General features: G+C 26.0%; 1 protein-coding gene across 5 annotated transcripts in view; it reads right to left on the bottom strand.

Annotated features, from left to right (window-relative positions):
* Nucleotides 1-3,715: 3,715 nt before the first annotated feature.
* The window catches only part of LOC100200147 (uncharacterized), a 14,472-nt gene continuing 35 nt past the window's right edge, over nt 3,716-18,152 (bottom strand). Inside the window, exons 1-14 of one of the 5 annotated variants that reach the window (XM_065815545.1) lie at nt 17,931-18,152; nt 12,426-12,466; nt 11,509-11,590; nt 10,578-10,671; nt 7,160-7,195; nt 7,021-7,086; nt 6,701-6,814; nt 6,513-6,561; nt 5,881-5,963; nt 5,325-5,373; nt 5,060-5,206; nt 4,887-4,979; nt 4,376-4,510; nt 3,716-4,263 (exon numbers count right to left, since the gene is read on the bottom strand). The exon at nt 17,931-18,152 is cut by the window's right edge and continues 35 nt beyond it. In XM_065815545.1, coding sequence (XP_065671617.1) covers nt 4,067-4,263; nt 4,376-4,510; nt 4,887-4,979; nt 5,060-5,206; nt 5,325-5,373; nt 5,881-5,963; nt 6,513-6,561; nt 6,701-6,814; nt 7,021-7,086; nt 7,160-7,195; nt 10,578-10,671; nt 11,509-11,590; nt 12,426-12,466; nt 17,931-18,106 — 1,362 coding nt within the window. In that variant the 5' untranslated portion in view covers nt 18,107-18,152 and the 3' untranslated portion in view covers nt 3,716-4,066. Of the gene's footprint in view, nt 4,264-4,375; nt 4,511-4,886; nt 4,980-5,059; nt 5,207-5,318; nt 5,374-5,880; nt 5,964-6,512; nt 6,562-6,700; nt 6,815-7,020; nt 7,087-7,159; nt 7,196-10,577; nt 10,672-11,508; nt 11,591-12,425; nt 12,467-17,930 lie in introns of all 5 variants that reach the window. The other 4 variants (XM_065815547.1, XM_065815548.1, XM_065815546.1 and 1 more) reach the window with 4 other exon arrangements.

Genomic DNA, 18,152 nt, shown 5'->3' with positions numbered 1-18,152 from the left:
CCACTTTTTTTTTTTTTTTTTAATATTAGGTGCCCCAAGAAGTCCTAACGGTCTTGTCACAGAGCACCGCGGAAGTGCATTTAACCAGGAAGTTCACGCCTCCTTCCTTACCGTGACGCGAAAATATGTCCAGAGCTCGTTTCGAACCTGGATCTCCTGCTTATAAAGCAAGCGTTCTTACCTTCTAGATCCTTTTGCTTATTCAATAAATAGAGAGCTCTTGTATTGTTTTATGACCAGATAAACAGTAGTTTTGCTAGATTCTGATGTTTTAGTGATCGAAAGTAAAGATGCAGAAGGATTTTGTAGATAGTTGTGCAGAATTTTTTTTTCGCTTTACTAACTGTTTTGATGACGTTTGTTTATTACTTAATGTAACAACGCAAAATAAAAAAGTTTTAAATGTGTTAGTGACAAGTTTTAAAACGAAATTCATCAACCGAACTTAACGATTGCATGATTTAATATAACTTTTAAGATATGAATAACCTTTGATCAAATATTTAACAAAATAATATCAGTATAAAAATAATATAAAGCAATATATGTAATACTGTAAGAATATTTCCATGTATAATTTACTTGTTTTTTTATTTTATTTAATAAAGCATATTAAGAAATGCTATTAAAGGATAGTATTTTGTTGAGTACAAAATTGTTAAGATATTTTTATTACGTTTTGGCAAGACTGTAACTGTTAGAAAAAATATTTAAAAAAAACAGAAATTCAATAAATAATTCATTCAACAAATTAGTTAAACAATGAATGAATAAAGTTTGTCTACAGTAAAAAAAAAAGTACATTTTGTTCCTTTAAAAAGAGCCGAGAGCCGCTTGATTTTTGCGACTCCGGCTCCACCAAAAAACAACAACTCCCCGGCTCTAGCCCAGCTCCACAAGCCTGCTACAGACAATTACCAGTTAATGCCAATTTTAACTTTGTCATATCGTCAGCGTTTCTTCTGCAAGAGAACAATGGCGTGACCTAGTGATCTACAATAAAATTGTACGCCTTTATTATTATTTCTTTATTTGTCAAAAGTATATATTTCAAGCAATAGATAGCTCTTGAATTCCATCGTGCATTTGAAATAAGCTTTAGTTTAGAAAAATAAATCGCGGGTAAATTCATTGTCTCGATAAGATTTGTATCCTTTACATAACAAGTCCAGCTCCGTATAATCTTTCCCGCCATATTACTTTTAATAACTAGCCCGCTAAGCTTGTATTTTTCAAATAAATCATGGTAGTTACTAATCAACTCATTAATGAACCAGTAATTAATATTAGGAGATGTTGATAAGGAATCAAACTATGAGTTCATAAAATGCTTAATAATTAGGACATAAAGTTAACAAGGATGATACACTAAACCTGGAATAATTTTTGTCAAACGCTTAATTACTCCATTTTAAGAACCTCTATTTTTTTTTCTGATGAATCTTTGTTGATGAAACACAGTGTAAAATGGAAAAAAATTTTTGTTAAGTGATTTTCTACTAATATATAATTGCTCTGTTCTTTTAAGAACATTTTAAGAACACTCTATTGTGTAAAATACTTTTTAAAGTTGTTTAAATATATATATATATATATATATATATATATATATATATATATATATATATATATATATATATATATATATATATATATATATATATATATATATATATATATATATATTGTAATTTAATATTCATAGCTTCATAGCTCATTAACAATAATAATAACAACTTAATATATAATACATATTATACTTATACTTTATATTTAGTTAGAAACAACTTTTTTCTTTTTTCACAAATTTTTATTACATAAAAAGACAGACTTTCAAAAATGTTAAAACTTACTGTGTAACCAGCATAAATTCATAAAAAAATTGACAGCAAAACTAAAGCACATGCAAATACATTTTTACTTGTGGAAATTTTCGAGGAAGTCATAAAACAAAAGTTTGCTAAAATTAAAATTAACCATTTTAAAACATTAAACCACGCTTAGCTTTTAGTAAAGTCTAGGAACAAATGTAACGCTCCGCATCTAGTGTTGTTTATTATATTTATCAACTAATCGGTTTTTAATAAAACCCACTACAATGAATTGATATTATACCATGTTACTAAAGAGTATTATTTCACTTCTAAAAAGTCTATTTATCGCAGAAAATTTATAATAAATAAAAAACTGGTTACCTCTCCAGTAACATGCTCTAATCAATCAATCTTTACGGACACACAAAACAATGATCCAGACATTTTTTTTCTTTCCTTGGTTTTTAATATATAAAATGTATCATTTATTTGATAACATTTTTTTTTTTTTCTTAACCACCTTTTGTAAATACTATTACAAGGAAAAAGAAAAAATTGCCTAAAGTTTGAAAGGAAGAATAGAAATCGTTTTGGAATGTTTTCTTCTAGAGTTTGCTTGAAAATGTTTCAATATCTTTCGGGATTTTGTCCCCCACCACCACAAAATATATTATATTTTTTTCATTCCTTAACTTTTCAAAGCTTAGTCCACTAATATGGCACACCTGCAGGACATCATCTACAAAAGATTGTTTTACGTTTGGATTGTAAAGCTGAGATTCAATAAAATCATTTGTCAAATTGTATCCAAAAGATGAATAAATAAGTTTTTTTTATCAGCTAATGCTAACTTTTTTAAAAAAATTTTAAAATATTAAAATTAAAATCTTTTTTCTGAAAAGTTAGTAAAATCCTACTTTCGCTTCGCGACGCGTAGTGTAACGATAAGTTAAGCTTATTGTAGTACCAGTGAGGATATATTGAATAGCTTAATTCATAGAGCTGTGGGAATTCACAATCGTCTATTATGCCCTCTGAATATGCAATTAATGTGTCTATTGCCGTTTTAAGGCTGTTTAACGCAGTCATATTTCAACTTGATATTTTTTATATTACTTTTATATATACATATATAAAATGTAACTAGTATTATTACGTGTAATTAAAAAGAATTCAACTGCTTAAAATAAAAAACTTGGTAAAATTTAATTCATCTTATTTATATACGTCGCATTATTCGAGATTAAACCATTTAACGATTAGTTTCTCCATTTTTTTTGAATTATCGAAATCTCAAGTCTACGTTCCGGTTTGTAACTTTTCTAAATTTAAGTAAAAATAAAATGAGTCAACGAGACCGTGGTTTTAAAACAGCGTTCTGTAATACCCCCGCGTCTCAGTTTCTAAATCAGCTTAATGGGCAAGTGAACGCAAACTTCCGCCTCAATTTTTAGCGCATTGTTGGACCCTCCTTTTTCGTACGCAAATTTGAGACACCCCCATCTCCTCAATGCTACGTAATATATGGTGGCACATAAGCGGATTTTTTAAATTTCATTTCGTAGTATCATAAAAATGGTTTGAAATTATCAAAACGCTATTTCCGCATAAATAGAAGACGCGATAGTGGGGCAGAGGTAAAGCGCACGCTTCATCAGCGGGAAGTGCCAAGTTCGATCCTTTTCCCCACCACGTCCCTGGTAGTACCGCGATTAACTTAAAAATTTCCCCCCTTATATTTTCAGCTCTAATATCATTCGTTGAGCACTCTATGATATGTATACAGAAAAATAAGATTTAGTTGAAATAGTAACTTTAGTCCGTTTTAAACTGTTAAATTGAGTTTTAATGGTGAATTAAAAAAGCGGCATTAAAAAACAAACAAACAAAAAAACTGCTGCTACCTTGTCAGTAAAATTGTTTCATGTTCAAATAGTCACAACATTTGAACAAAAGCGAAAACAAGTTAAACATCAAAAACGAGTAAATAAAAAGCAGACTACAACAGTTTATTGGAGCCGCATATCTATATCTTTCATAAAATGCAAGCGATTAACCATCAAGCATGTTTATATTATAATTCTAGTAATTTATGAAGATAAACGCTAAATATCGTCGTATTAATATTGGCTGTTTAAAACACAATAAAAAACCTCTTCGCAATAGAGACCCGATACCACCTTTGTATGAAACATTAGGACACCAGCAGTTAGTTCTGTTAAAAGTTATAACTGTTTAAAGCAGATTCAAGTTTATCTACCATAAGGATGATATCCTCGTTGAGAAGAAATGGCAGCAACGTCACCAGCCGAAATTGAGGTAGATGAAGAATAAACAACATGCGGATCGACGGCGTTACCGGCCATTGGTTGATGTGTACCAGCTAAAATGTGAGATCGTGCAGGCCCGAATTGCGAAGTTTCACTGGAATAAACACCACCAATTGCAGCTGGAAAATTTTTTTTTTGTTATTAAACTTTTGAATATTAAAATAACTTTTCGTTTACTCACCAACTCATCCTGATGTTAACTACATTCAAAATAATTTCTTGTTTACTCACCGACTTGTCCTGATGTCAAGCTAGACAGCATATCAGCTGTTATTGTACCGGGCCTTTGAAACTGTGCTCCTGTACTTAGATAGGTTATACCCGGTTGAGCAAATTGTTGACTAACCAAAGTGCCACCAGCTGTTCCTATAATAAAGAAAATAAAAAACAAACAAACGTATAAGTTAAGAATTATGTAAGATAAAGTATTAGTTGAAACTAGCAAAATGATGAAAAATGCCCATTACGCCACAATATAATACCAACCATGTTTAAAAAAAAAAACTTTTATAATAAGTCTTTCAATGATCAAGGAACATGATCATTAATAGCCTTTTTGTAAGAGTTAAAAACTGAGTGATAGCAGGACATTATAACTTAATAATATAAACTCAATTAAATTGGTTGTTCAATTAAAATTAAAAGAAATTAAATACCAAATTAACAGCTTCTTAGGTACATTTTAGTATTGCAATTAAAAGTATAATAATATAAAATACTTAAAACTATATTTTTAAACTACCTGTAATAATAGGAGTCGCTGGGATCTGATAGTATGTATTTGTCGAAGGGTCAAAAACATATCCTCCAGCTGTTTGTGTTTGCGGCATTTGCACTAAAAAGAAAATTTATCAGCACAAACTTGTAAATATTTTAAATCCTCAATTATCTTGAGGACAAATAAAAATGTATTACCAGCTGTATATTGAGTGATTCCGCCAATATTCTGAGGCACTAAAACCTGTTGTTGAGGCAATGAAAAAGCACCAAATCCTGAAACAGTGCCAATTGCTGTCTGCTGCTGAACTCCAATGCCCCGCCCACGACCAAAAGAAGACATTGCTATAAAATAAACTCAAAAAAATTCATCCAAAATATAATACAAATGTATATATAACTTTTTTTTCAAAAAAAAAAAAAAAAAAAATTTTTTGAGGAAGTTTTCACTCCTCACCCTCACGTCTCTTATTGAAATGTTGCGCCTGTTCATCTGCCCCTTTTACTTCTACCTAAAACATGAAATAAATTTTTAATAAGATTTAATTCTGATTGTAATAATGTTCCTAAGTGTAACAACATTTTACCAAAAAGTAAATCAATCCTTTAAAATAAAAGAAATGTAATAAAGAAGATAAAATATTAATAAAATAAAAATCCTAATGCAACATCTTTCTAGGGCAATATATGACATTAACAATATCAAGCAGAAAATATTTTAAATTACGAACAAATGTATATACCAAATCTGTTAAAAAAGCTAAAATTCTGCATTCAAAATTCATTTAAATAATATATTTTCATATATCCCATGTCTAAAATTTTAACAACAACCAAAATAAAAATATATGATTCAATTATTGACTATTGAGTGTCATTCAAATAATATAATATAAGCCATAGAAAACATTCTGCATCATAGTTCATACAATATATGCATATAATAAATATTTAGTATATATTATATAATCTCCATAACCTACACAATAAAACAGTAATACAAACTATTTGGTGCACACCGTTTTGCCATTGATTTGGTGATATCTGTCTTGAGTTACAGCATGCACTGACTCCGAATTTTCAAAACCAACAAAAGCAAATCCTGTTGCACAAATCATCAATATAAAAAATAAACACAACTAAATAATAAAAATAGATAAACCATGTTTTCTGAAAATAAAAATTCTATTTTTTAAAGTTGCAACAATCTCTTGATCGGAATTCGAATGCTATAATCCCAATTTTTGCCTTTAATTGATACTTTTAACATCTTTTCTGTGGACTGTCCAAGCAACCCCACTGTATTAAGTTGATGCGCATATAAACGTTTATCAAAAACTTTATTCAAGTAACAAAAAAATAAACACTCATAATAAACATATACATATATTACACTCTTTTTCAGCATAAAATAAATTACTCAATCATTTGAATTATGCAGATTAAATTAAATTATATATATATATTATAAAAAAACATTAATTCTAAGATGCAGCCATGTAAAATATTTCTCTAAGTTAGCTCTTGTTATTAAAAAACAGATACACTTTTTAATTTTCAGAACTGCAATAAAGTTTTAATGAAATTAATTTTAAATTATAATAAACAACTTTTAAATGATTTTTAAGTCAAACTATGAAACTTATATTACCTTTAGGGCATTTATATATATGGTGGTATGGCATGTCAACTTGTACAACCTAAAAAGATAATAAAACCCTGCTTTTTGAGACAAAAATATTAAACTGACACAATATTAAACTAAAAGACACAAATATTAAACTAAAAATAACTATCTTCAAAATTAAGACAAACATGATTGTCAATGGTATAACAAACCTTTCCAAATGTACTGAAATATTTTCGAACATCATCTTCTGTTGTTCCAATTCCAATGCCACCAACAAACACTTTTAGCTCAGGGTTAACTTTCATTGGCCCTTTGTACTGAAACTTAAAAATACAATTTCTTAGCTCTTTCATGAAACATTTATTTACAGAAAATATATACATAGGCAGTATATTATATATAAACATTTATAATCAAATAATTCACCATTTAAATCAAAAAAAGATAGTGGTAATAATACTACTATTACTACTTTTTTGGAAGAAAAAAACTAAAAGTGTTGATAAAATATAAAACTCTGACAGAATACCTGGGAATTACTACCATTAGCACCAACACCATTACTAGCTGCAACCGCTGCTTTCTCTGCATCATACTAAATTATTATTTTTAAAACTTATAACATAATATTTTTTCCTATAACTTCATGTATAAAAATAAAATTCTACCTCAGCTTTTGGGAAGTATTTGCGCACTTGCAATGGCTAGAATTTTAAAGAAAAATGAAATTTTTTACACATACACATATTATATATATATATATATATATATATATATATATATATATATATATATATATATATATATATATATATATATATATATATATATATATATATATATATATATATACACACACACACACAGACACACACATACATCCATTATATATATACATCCATTTTTACATAACAAAAACACGGTGTCGGCTTTCTTTAATATCCCATTTTAAATAGCTCAATTGTTTTAAAAGTTAATATTATAAACCCACTCTTAATTATATTTTGTCCCCACCCCATACATACTACAACTGTTAAAAAATAACTATTAAAACTGCGTCTTAATTAGGATTTAATAATTCTGTTATTAATGTTATAGGTTGTTTAATGAATGAACAATATAGAACAAAAATATATATTAGCCAATCCCATTTTGACACTGATGAACAAATTTTATTATGTGGAGTGTCATAAAATATTCAAAAGGTATTGTTTTCTTAATGAAATTTTTTAATGTTTATTTTGGATGACTATTTATACTTGCACCACTCTTTTAAAGTTTAACATTTAAAAAATTTTTAAGGGCATTTTCAAACAATCAGCACGAAAAGAAATTTACAAATCATTAACTATTTAATAACGTTATTACAAATAATGGTTTACAAATATTACAAAGGTTTTTCATCCATACCAATTGTGCAAATTTTTATTGCTATTATTTTTGATGGACATTTGATGATTTGAACTGATGGTTAAAAAAAAATGCACTAATTCATTATGAAATTTAAAAAACATGGTTTTTAAACACTATTTTAAAACGTGTTGAGGCCCAATACACAGCAACTAGAAATTTGTTAGATGCTTTTGATCTCATACAGTTCAACCACTTCAAGTCCTGGCTATTTAAAAAGGGTTTGTACAAGATTAGCTAAGTTTCCTGATCAAACATTATTCTTGTTAACTTCCTGCTATTATGTCGAAGAACTTCATGTAGCCGTAGCCATAAATAAGCCTGAGAATAAACTATTTATATCATAAAACAATAAAAGGTTAAAAAATAGTAAGGTAAAGATACAACCACTTTATTTTAAAATACTTTTTTTGCAAGAAAAAAATGTATAAGTTTTTAATTTTAAAATTATTTACATTTAGACCTTTGACATATTGATAACTTGCGGAAAAAAATCAGACCATCAGGCAAAAACTAACAAATATGGAGCTGTTTCATGCGCCTTGAATTTTTATAAAACTCAAGTTGCATTTCTTTAAAAATAGGCAGGTTTTTATTCTGAGTAATAAAATACTCAAAGAGATCAATAGAATGGCTGACTACATTTCTCTCTCCAGGGCCAGAGGCTATTCAACAAGTAAAATGAGAGTGGGGGTGGTTGAATCCTTTAAAAACATCGACTGGCTTCGTGGAAAAAAAAAAAAAAACCCATCAAAATTAAATTTTAGCCGACTGAATTGTCAAATACCCAATTAGCTGATTAAATTAGTATAAAAACCAACTATAACTTGAAAATCACCTTCTTTAGGAAGGAGGAAAGGGAAGTAAAATCACCTCTGTAGAGGGTATCGCAGCTTTTGACCTGCAACTTTTCAGTTTAAACCCACTTAAAATAGCAACTGATTCTGCAGTTTTTTAAGTAAAACATAATTTCATAAGTTTTGATACTTTAGTCTTATTATTTAAGAATAATTTATGCCATAAAAAAACAAATTGTTTAAAAGCAATGATTTGCAAAATAGTTTAAAATCAGATGTAAAATACAAAGAAAAAGCTTAAAACCAATTTTTTTCCAATGATAGACTTTTCTTAAAATCAGTAGAAATATAATAAAAATGAAATCAATAGAAATACCACATTGATTTTATCTTGTCAAAAATAAATGTAATAAGTTTTTAGCAGTATCATTTTAAACCTTATTTATTCTACGTTGCATTATTTTATAATTTACACTTTTAAAATCAATAAGACTATTGACAGATGTATATTGAGCCTGCTGCAGAGGTGAAATTCAAATCATGGTTAAACCATAGAGGTGTTTGGAGGTGGCATTAGCATCTATTGACAGAGATCACAATATAAAAATGGTAAAAAGTTATGTATTCAAAAACAACGGGAGGTTTGAAAAGATGTAAAAACTGATAGAATCAAAGCTGAAACTCTTCCAAAAGCAGTTTTGTTGATAAAGACCAGAAACTAGGTCTTGAGTTGTATATTTAATAATTTATAACTATTTCTTAAAAAAGAAATACATTTACAGCATTTAAACGCTGAATTTTGATGCAAATTTGCTTCAGAAACTATAAGTCTGTGGCAGTGATGGATCTAGCATTTTTTAGTGTTTGAGATAGCTAACATGGAGCAAATCAAAACATTTGCATGTTTATACTAATATTAAATAGTGATGCTTTTTAAAAAATTGCATTGGAAGCTGGGAACAAAAAAGCTCTAAAATTTTATCCCCCTGTCCCAAATGTGAGAGCAACAAGTAATTGAAAAAATATTTTTACTATTCTAAATTATTATTAACTAAATTTATATTCATTGATAAATTTTAAGTACTTTTTTACAACCTCTAAGCGTTCAAAAATTATGACCATATAAAGTTTAAAGCCCCTCAAATTGAGGGGGGCTTAAACTTTATATGGTCATAATTTATGAACACTGAGAGATAATACTATGAAACTTAAAATTTATTGATGAATATAAACTTAATTAAGAATAGCAAAAAATTATTTTACCAACATGTTTCTCTCAAGTTTAAGGCAGGGGGATGAAATTTAAGGGCTTTTTTTGTTCCCAGCCTTCAATTATCGCAATATTTTGCAAAGCATCATTATTTGACATAGTATAAACATACAAATGTTTGGAGTTTGCACCTTGTCTCTTATCTCAAACACCAAAAAATGTTGGGTCCTTCACTGATCTGTGGTTTGATGCCTAACTTCAGCCTTTTTTTGACATGAAGCAAGCATAAATTGCTCTAAATTTAGTCAAAAATCATAAAAAATTTAACTGTGAACAATCGCAAATACTTTTATCAAGAAAAAGTAAAAAATTTTTACATTTAAATATGACCTCTACGCCACTTATTAGCCACTGCATAAAAATTGGCTGTCGATAAAAAAAAAAAGAGTGGCTAATATATATAACATATAACAACTTATAGTATAGATCAGGCAGTCTGATATTGTAGTTAGACAATTGAAAACTTTAATCAGACGCTGCTGAGTGTTAGATATTAATTAGAGTTAGATTTTACACATTGTGTAAGATCTAACAGTTAAAAGATATAATTATAAATAAAATGTACACACTTTTAAGCCTACTGTATTTTAGCAAATACAAAACACTTACAGTTTTACCATCAAGGGTATGACCACCATTACTACACTGATCAATAACAGCTTGAACAGCATCAGGATATTTAAATGTCACAAATGCAAAACCTCTACAAAAGTAAAGAAAATGATTTAAAAAAAAAATTACTACAAAAACATAAGTGCAAAAACTTTGCTATTAGTTTAGTAAAAACAAATTAAAGCTAATGTCAATAAAATAAGTTTTTGCTCAATATAAGGTAGCAGCAGGAAAATTTATAGAGGTAGAGAACATTTTTAACTAATATTTTACCACATAAAATAAATTTTCAAAATATGTTGGCACTAGTTAAACATTGTGTAAACAGTAACTATAGTACTATTGTGAAAAAATATTGTAATTGAAAAAAAATAGTATGAAAAATTAGACACTTTTAAACAAGATTATTTAGGCAACAGATTTGAATAAAATTAAAAGAATAAGCCCTTAAAATAATTTAAAAAAATAAAATTTTTTGTAAAGTTTAATATATATATATATAAATGTATTAAAGATATACAAATGAAAACAGCAGTTTAGCCCACTGTGGACAAGAAGACCTCACAAACTATCAAATTGGCTTTAAAATGAATAGAGATTTGAAAAGAAAAATTAAGAACGAGTGAAAAACATTTGAACAGAATGTATTTTAGTTTTACTAATTATATTATTACATGTGACCTTAAAATACATCGCAAACTTTACAATGGCTTTTTAAGCACAAAACACATATCAATTCTGCTATGTTACACTGACAGTCAAGAACTAATTCTAGCTACAAAAAACTTGGCATAAAAGTTTAAAGGTATTAAAATGTTAAACTCAAAATATTAGAAAAAACAAAAAATCTTCTGATTTTGGACGGACCATATATATATTATTTTAACAATTAACAATTTTTAAAAAAACCCCAAAAAACATAAATAACCTTGGTTCACCAGTTTGTTTATTGCACATTATAACACTATCTGAAATCTCACCAAACTTTCCAAAGTATGCTCTTAGAGACTCTAAAGACAGATTTAATAAAAGCAGTTGAATTTATAACCTTTCTTAAACTTATATAATTTTTACTACTTAGTAAGATCCAGAAATCTTGTCTAAAAATAAAGTAAAAAAAAAATTTTTTGGAAAATATTTTTAAACAAAATTGACAGTTCTGCATACACATTAATATATAAAGCAATATACACATGCACACACACACACAGAATTTACATCTAGGATGTTTTTCCTTTAAACATTTATAATAATAATTTTTTAATTTTAAAAAACAACTAATTTTATATTTATTAAATTCAGAATTTAATAAACATAAAAAATTTTAAAATATTTTCTTTTGAATGGCGATATACTCCTGCTGTTAATTTGATCACTGATTTATCTCAGCAAAATATCAGAGAAATATCTTAGTAAAAAATTTGTTTGGGTATGAATTGTTTCAACATTTTAAAAGTTTTTTTCATACAATTAGATTATCAAATAATTTGACATTTAAATACATATAAATAAATTATTTTAAGGGATCAAAAAGTACAAGACAAATTTTTTTCATATATTAAATAAAGCTCAGAAAAGTTTAAACTTTCCAAAATAAATAATTTATCAAGATATTAACAAAAATAAAAAATAAAGGTTTACTTAAGGTATGAACACAACTTGTCTCAGCACTTAGAGATCCCTTTAAATAAATAAAAAATTTAGAAATTTTATTTAAATAATCTACTTAGCTAGAAGGAAATCTTTTATTTACCTCTTTTGTGACTAAACTTTCTGTTATGTTAAAATTAGTAATACAAATAATCTTGTCAAATGCATAATACTATTAACGCATACAAAAATTACCTTCTGTTGTATTTCGACCAACGGCACCAACAAAAATTTTACTAAAAGAAAATATCAAACATGTTTACTCTAATAAAATTATAATTTTAAGTACCGCTCTTATTAAAAATCAATATTTAAAACAACACATTTAGTATTTGAAAATAACTATATTTAACTGTTTTTATAAAGCCCTGATTTAATCCAAAAAGAAACAACTGAAAATAATACTAAACATAAGGTTTAACAGTAAACAAGTTTTACTATTAAGGGTCTAATGTTTTAAAAATAGGAATAATTACTTTTTGTAAAATATAGAAAACATATCTAAAAAAAACTAAAAAAAAAAAAATCTTAACAAAAGAGAAAATTAAAAAAAAACTTAACTAAAGCAAAAACACAATTTATATAGGTATATAACCCAACTAAAACAAAAATCAAAAAACTAAGATGCTTAGTTTATTTAAATTATGTTTTTAATTACATTCGGAATAATTTTTTATCATTATTAATGTTTAGATTTAATAAACTTAAATAAACAAAGAACAATTTACTTTTAATGATTGTTTAAAAAATACTCACACTCGATTTAAACTATAGTGTTTTTTTTTTTTACTAATTTAAAAATATCAGTTTTCATGTAAACGTAAACAAGTAAATAATTACACATTAAAAAACTATTTCATTTGTTTTAACTTTTTTTTAAACTTTGTTTCAAAAGATTAACATATATCATAAAAAATAAATAATAATATAAATAAAAAACAAAAACAAAAAACAAACAGTTTATTATTATTTATTATGAAAATTCATTAGAAGAGTTTTGTTACTTCATTAAAAAGTGTTTCGACAATATAAAAGCATTAAAGATCAAACTTATTTAATTGTGACAGCTTTCTAAAAAATTTGTCTTCTTTTTTTCAACAAAATTTTGTTTATCTTTTTAAATGTATTAACTTTAATTATTCTTATATTAAAATTTGTTAAAGAGATTTCATTGTCCTAGAAAGTCAATTTTCATAAAAACAAAATAACTTTTAATATAAAAAATGCATAATTCAACAATTTATATAAATTAAAAAATTATATACAACTGTCAATTATACTTTAAAAAAAAATCATTAAAAGTAAATTGTTACTTTATGCTTCACTAGTATAAAAACGTTTGTTGAGAAGTTTTTGATGAAATTTATTTCAGCTAAGGTATAATTCAGAATATTTTTCATTCAGCGCATTTTAAAAAGGTTTTTTAAAATAGCCGCGGTCAAATCTCCAAAGCAAATGGTGATTTGCCTGGTCATATGACGTGCAACTGCACATTTTTCTGTAAAAGACTGTAATAATATCTTTTAAGTGATTTTAATAAATAAAGTAATGTTTTAAAAACCATTGCTACAAAAGTTTGTCCAAATATTACAAAAAATATACTTGTTATTGACAAATATTATTAGAATTTTTAGAGTGACGTAATAAAAGAAATGCAAAAGTATTGAACTCATTCATCAAAAATATTTAACAAATGAAATTTTAAAAACTCTTTCTGAGTGATTGTTCATAACATTTATAAAAGTTACCAAATCAAAAACAAATTTTCCGCAAAACTAAGAGCAACTTTAAAAAATTACTTTAGTATTTAAACTTTATTAATACTTATTTGAGTCATTTAAATGAGAAAATCTTTGGTTAGTCAAAGTTTTTACTTACACTTCTTACGTTTATGTGTATTGCCTTATTTTTACTTGGTTGAAATTTTAAAATGCTGAAAAGTATTTGCATTTAAATCTTTAAAAATATTTTTGACGTAAAAACTGCTATCACAGTTTAGGAAGGAGAGGGGTTTCAGGTATATAAGATCGTTTGTGTTGGGAGGGAAGGGGTTAAGAATTGACAAATATAGGGTGACAAGCTTTAAGGATGACCTCCCTTAATTGTATTTACAAATGATTTGTTTTACTAAAACAAATATAAAAAGGTTCTAGGAGAATAGCAAATAAATCTTATTTCTAATGTCTAAATAAAAAAACTTATAACTCTTATTTTTATTTATTTATGTCAAACAAAATAAGAATACATAAAAAAATAAAAAAACGATAATATAAATAATTTTAATTAACATTAAAAAAATTTTTTTTCTTCTAAATTCTCCTAAATGAAAAGTTTCAGTTTATAACCTTGTCAAACTAATGTAACGAAATAAGAATTACTTAATAAAGTAATTCATTTTGTAAATGAAAAAGTGCCAGAACTGTAGTAAATTCATGTAGCAACTTATGTTACACAAATTAAAAATAAAAATGTGCTTTAACTAAGCATTGTTATTCAAAACTTTAAATGTAAAATCATAACATTTAAAATTTTTTTTGCACATATTATTTAAAAACTAAGGTTTTTTAACTAAATAAAAATAAAAAAATTCTTTATCATGTTTTTGTTAACTTACGTTACATGAAAATTGCAGAAGTTCTTTCGCTATTTCCTCAAAATATATATATATATATTATAAAATATAAAATTTGATCAACAACAATTGGAACATATTAGCTCCACTTTCACGCTTAAGTAAATTGTTTTATGCTAATAAATTCATGGTTAAAATAACAATTTACAATACTTTTTTTAATCATGTGACGATAAGAAAAACAATAACTTTTGGAAGCATAAAAATGACTTGAACAAACTAATTTTAGTACTAAAGGTATATTTTAAATGTCAACACGTTTACATCAATATTCATTTGCTAAAAGTTGATAAAAAAGAGAATAAAATTTGACTACTTTGTTGTAAGATTTCGCTGCATAACGAAAACGCATTTCAAAGTAACTCAACTCAGCAAATATATTTTGTATTGTTAGAAGTTATATTGCGTCACTACCATATTTTCAAGTACCGCATTGTAATTAAAGTTATCTTATTAACGCGTTAAAAATCATACAGACAGTTTTTTTTTGCCTCACTCAGGCCTTGTTAAGAAGCGCTACGCAGCTCGCATTTTGCTTGCGAAAAGGCGATTTGCCTACGCGTTCAGCAGTTTTGCGCTACGCAAAAACTTATATCTTTTAGAATATTTAAATTATCTTTTGATTACCGTTAACGTGACGTTTATTCAGAAGAAATAAAGTCGTAAGTAAAAGCATTTAACCGCAATTGTAAAATAATAGATTTTTTTGTTAAAGAAACAGTTTGTTTCATTTTTTTTTTTTTGTTATTAAAAATTAGTTAAAAAAAAAAAGTGTTTTAAGTTTTATCTTATTTTAAGGAATTAAATATATAAATTCCTTTTAAATATAAAAATTATTTTTAGTCATAATAAGTTTAAAAAATGCACGATTTATTTTGATGTAAATATTTTATTAATAAGATATTTTGTTTATTGTTAATTCAATAATGTAAAGTTTTAATGACGTTCATTTAATTTATGAAAATAAATTATGATCACGAATATGTTATCGGTAACTGATAAATAACAAAAAAAAACTTTATTGTTTAAAAACATTATTAAAAAGAGTTCACAAATTAAATAAGAAAAAATTTATTAACAGTTAATAAAATAACCAAAAACCAAATGTAAAATCATAAGAAAATAAACAAACATTTTACGTTTCATTACAAAAATATTTTTTTCAAAATAAAATTTAGTTCATATTTGAAAAAAATAATAAAAATGATTTTTTTAATAAGAACTTAGATTTTATTTGTAACTTTTGTTATAGTGAGAAAAAAACAAACTGTTTGTATGATTTTTAACGCGTTAATAAAATAACTTTAATTACAATGCGGTACTTGAAAAGACGCTAGTGACGCAATATAACTTCTAACGATGCAAAATATATTTGCTGAGTTGAGTTACTTAGAAATGCGCTACGCGTTTTCGCTACGCAGCGAAATCTCGTAACAAGGCCTGCTCACTATAACAAAAGTTACAAATAAAATCTTAGTTCTTTTTTGAAAAATCATTTTTATCACTTTTTTCAAATATGAGCTAAATTTTATTTTGAAAAAAATATATTTTTCATAAAATGTAACATAATATTTATTTTCTTGTAATTTTACAACTGGTTTTTGGTTATTTTATTAACTGTTATTAAATTTTTCCTTTTTTTTTTTTGTGAACTCTTTTTAATAGTGTTTTTAAACAATAGAGTTTTATCAGTTACCGATAACATATTCGCGATCATAGTTTATTTTCATAAATTAAACGAACGTCATTAAAACTTTACGTTATTGACAATAAACTTAAAATAAAATATCTTATTAATAAAATATTTTCATCAAAATAAATCCTGCATTCTTTAAACTATTACGATAAAAAATAATTTATATATTTAAAAGGAATCTATATATTTAATTCCTTAAGATAAAACTTAAAACACTTTATTTCCTTTAACTAATTTTTAACAACAACAACAAAATTATTAAACAAACTGTTTCTTTAACACAAAATACATTTGTTTACAATTGCGGTTAAATGATTTTACTAACTTACTAATTTTTTTCTTTTGAATAAATGTTACATAAACGATATCAAAAGATAATTTAAATATTCTAAAAGATAAAAGTTTTTGCGTAACGCAAAACTGCTGAAGGCATAGGCAAATCGCCTTTTTGCAAGCAAAATGTGAGCTGCGTAACGCTTCTTAACAAGGCTTGTATTCGTTTGTTTCACTTCTATTTGTCATTTTTACCAAATTTAACTATTATCAAATATATACCTATATTTATATTTATCTATAAACCTATACTTTATTTATCTAAAATAATGCAATAGGAAAACCAACATTTTGAAAGTTATGTCATATAGTATAAATGTTCTGCTATATCATATAAAAAAAGTTTCTATAATTTATTTACTATTATTTAATATAAACTGTCCTGGGAAAATTAAATAAACTTTTTCAATTTTAGCAAATAAAAAACCAAAACATAAATGTTGATAGTTAAGCGACAATGCTTGTTCATGCAATACCATAAAAATTTACATATTTTAATATAAATCATAAGAGTTACAGCACTGACTATGTTATCAAAAGCTTCAACCATTTTTTCAAAGCATGCTTAGCGTCATTTTGTTGTGTTATTTTTTAGAATTTTAAATCAGCATAAACTTTTTTTAAAAAGTTAAAGAGTTAAACTTCATTTTTGTATAGTTTTTTTTTTTTTTTTGTTACAACCGCTTTTATTGAATTAACTTTTCTTAAAAACTTTGTTGTTGATCAAACATCAAATTTATATTGAAGGAATGTTGAGAACATTTTTGAAACTATTGAGAAAAAATTTAAAACTTATTTGTATAGTTTTCTTTTCTGTGCATGTCAAATTTTATTGAAAAAGGTTGTGTAGCAGAATATGTACCTAAGTTAAAATATTGTAATTAAAGCAAATTATTGCGCATCTAGCAATAAAGTTCTATAACATAACTACCGTTATTAATCAATATGTATTTATAATAAAGCGTCGACGTTTTCATTTCGTATGTAGGTTTTAATAATATATTGTAAAAATTATTAAAGTATAAATTAAGTTATCTACCATTGTTCTTCATTGGGATTTCTTTCTCTCGGGGCAAACGGCTTTTTTGGGGTGTATTGAAACTGTTGGCCAGCAAGGACGACACCCGGCTGTTGCTGATAAACTACAGTTGGAATACTACCCATAACAGGGATACTGTTATTCGGAATTGGCGCTATTTGTTGTAGACCAGCCATTTTCAATTTATGTTTTCCAATCTGTATTAAAATAAATTTTTTACGG

Source organism: Hydra vulgaris, chromosome 13 (genome assembly GCF_038396675.1).
Source record: "Hydra vulgaris chromosome 13, alternate assembly HydraT2T_AEP".
Lineage (NCBI taxonomy): Eukaryota > Metazoa > Cnidaria > Hydrozoa > Anthoathecata > Hydridae > Hydra > Hydra vulgaris.
Note: the sequence above shows the minus strand (reverse complement) of the source record. Positions and strands in the feature narration are given on the sequence as shown.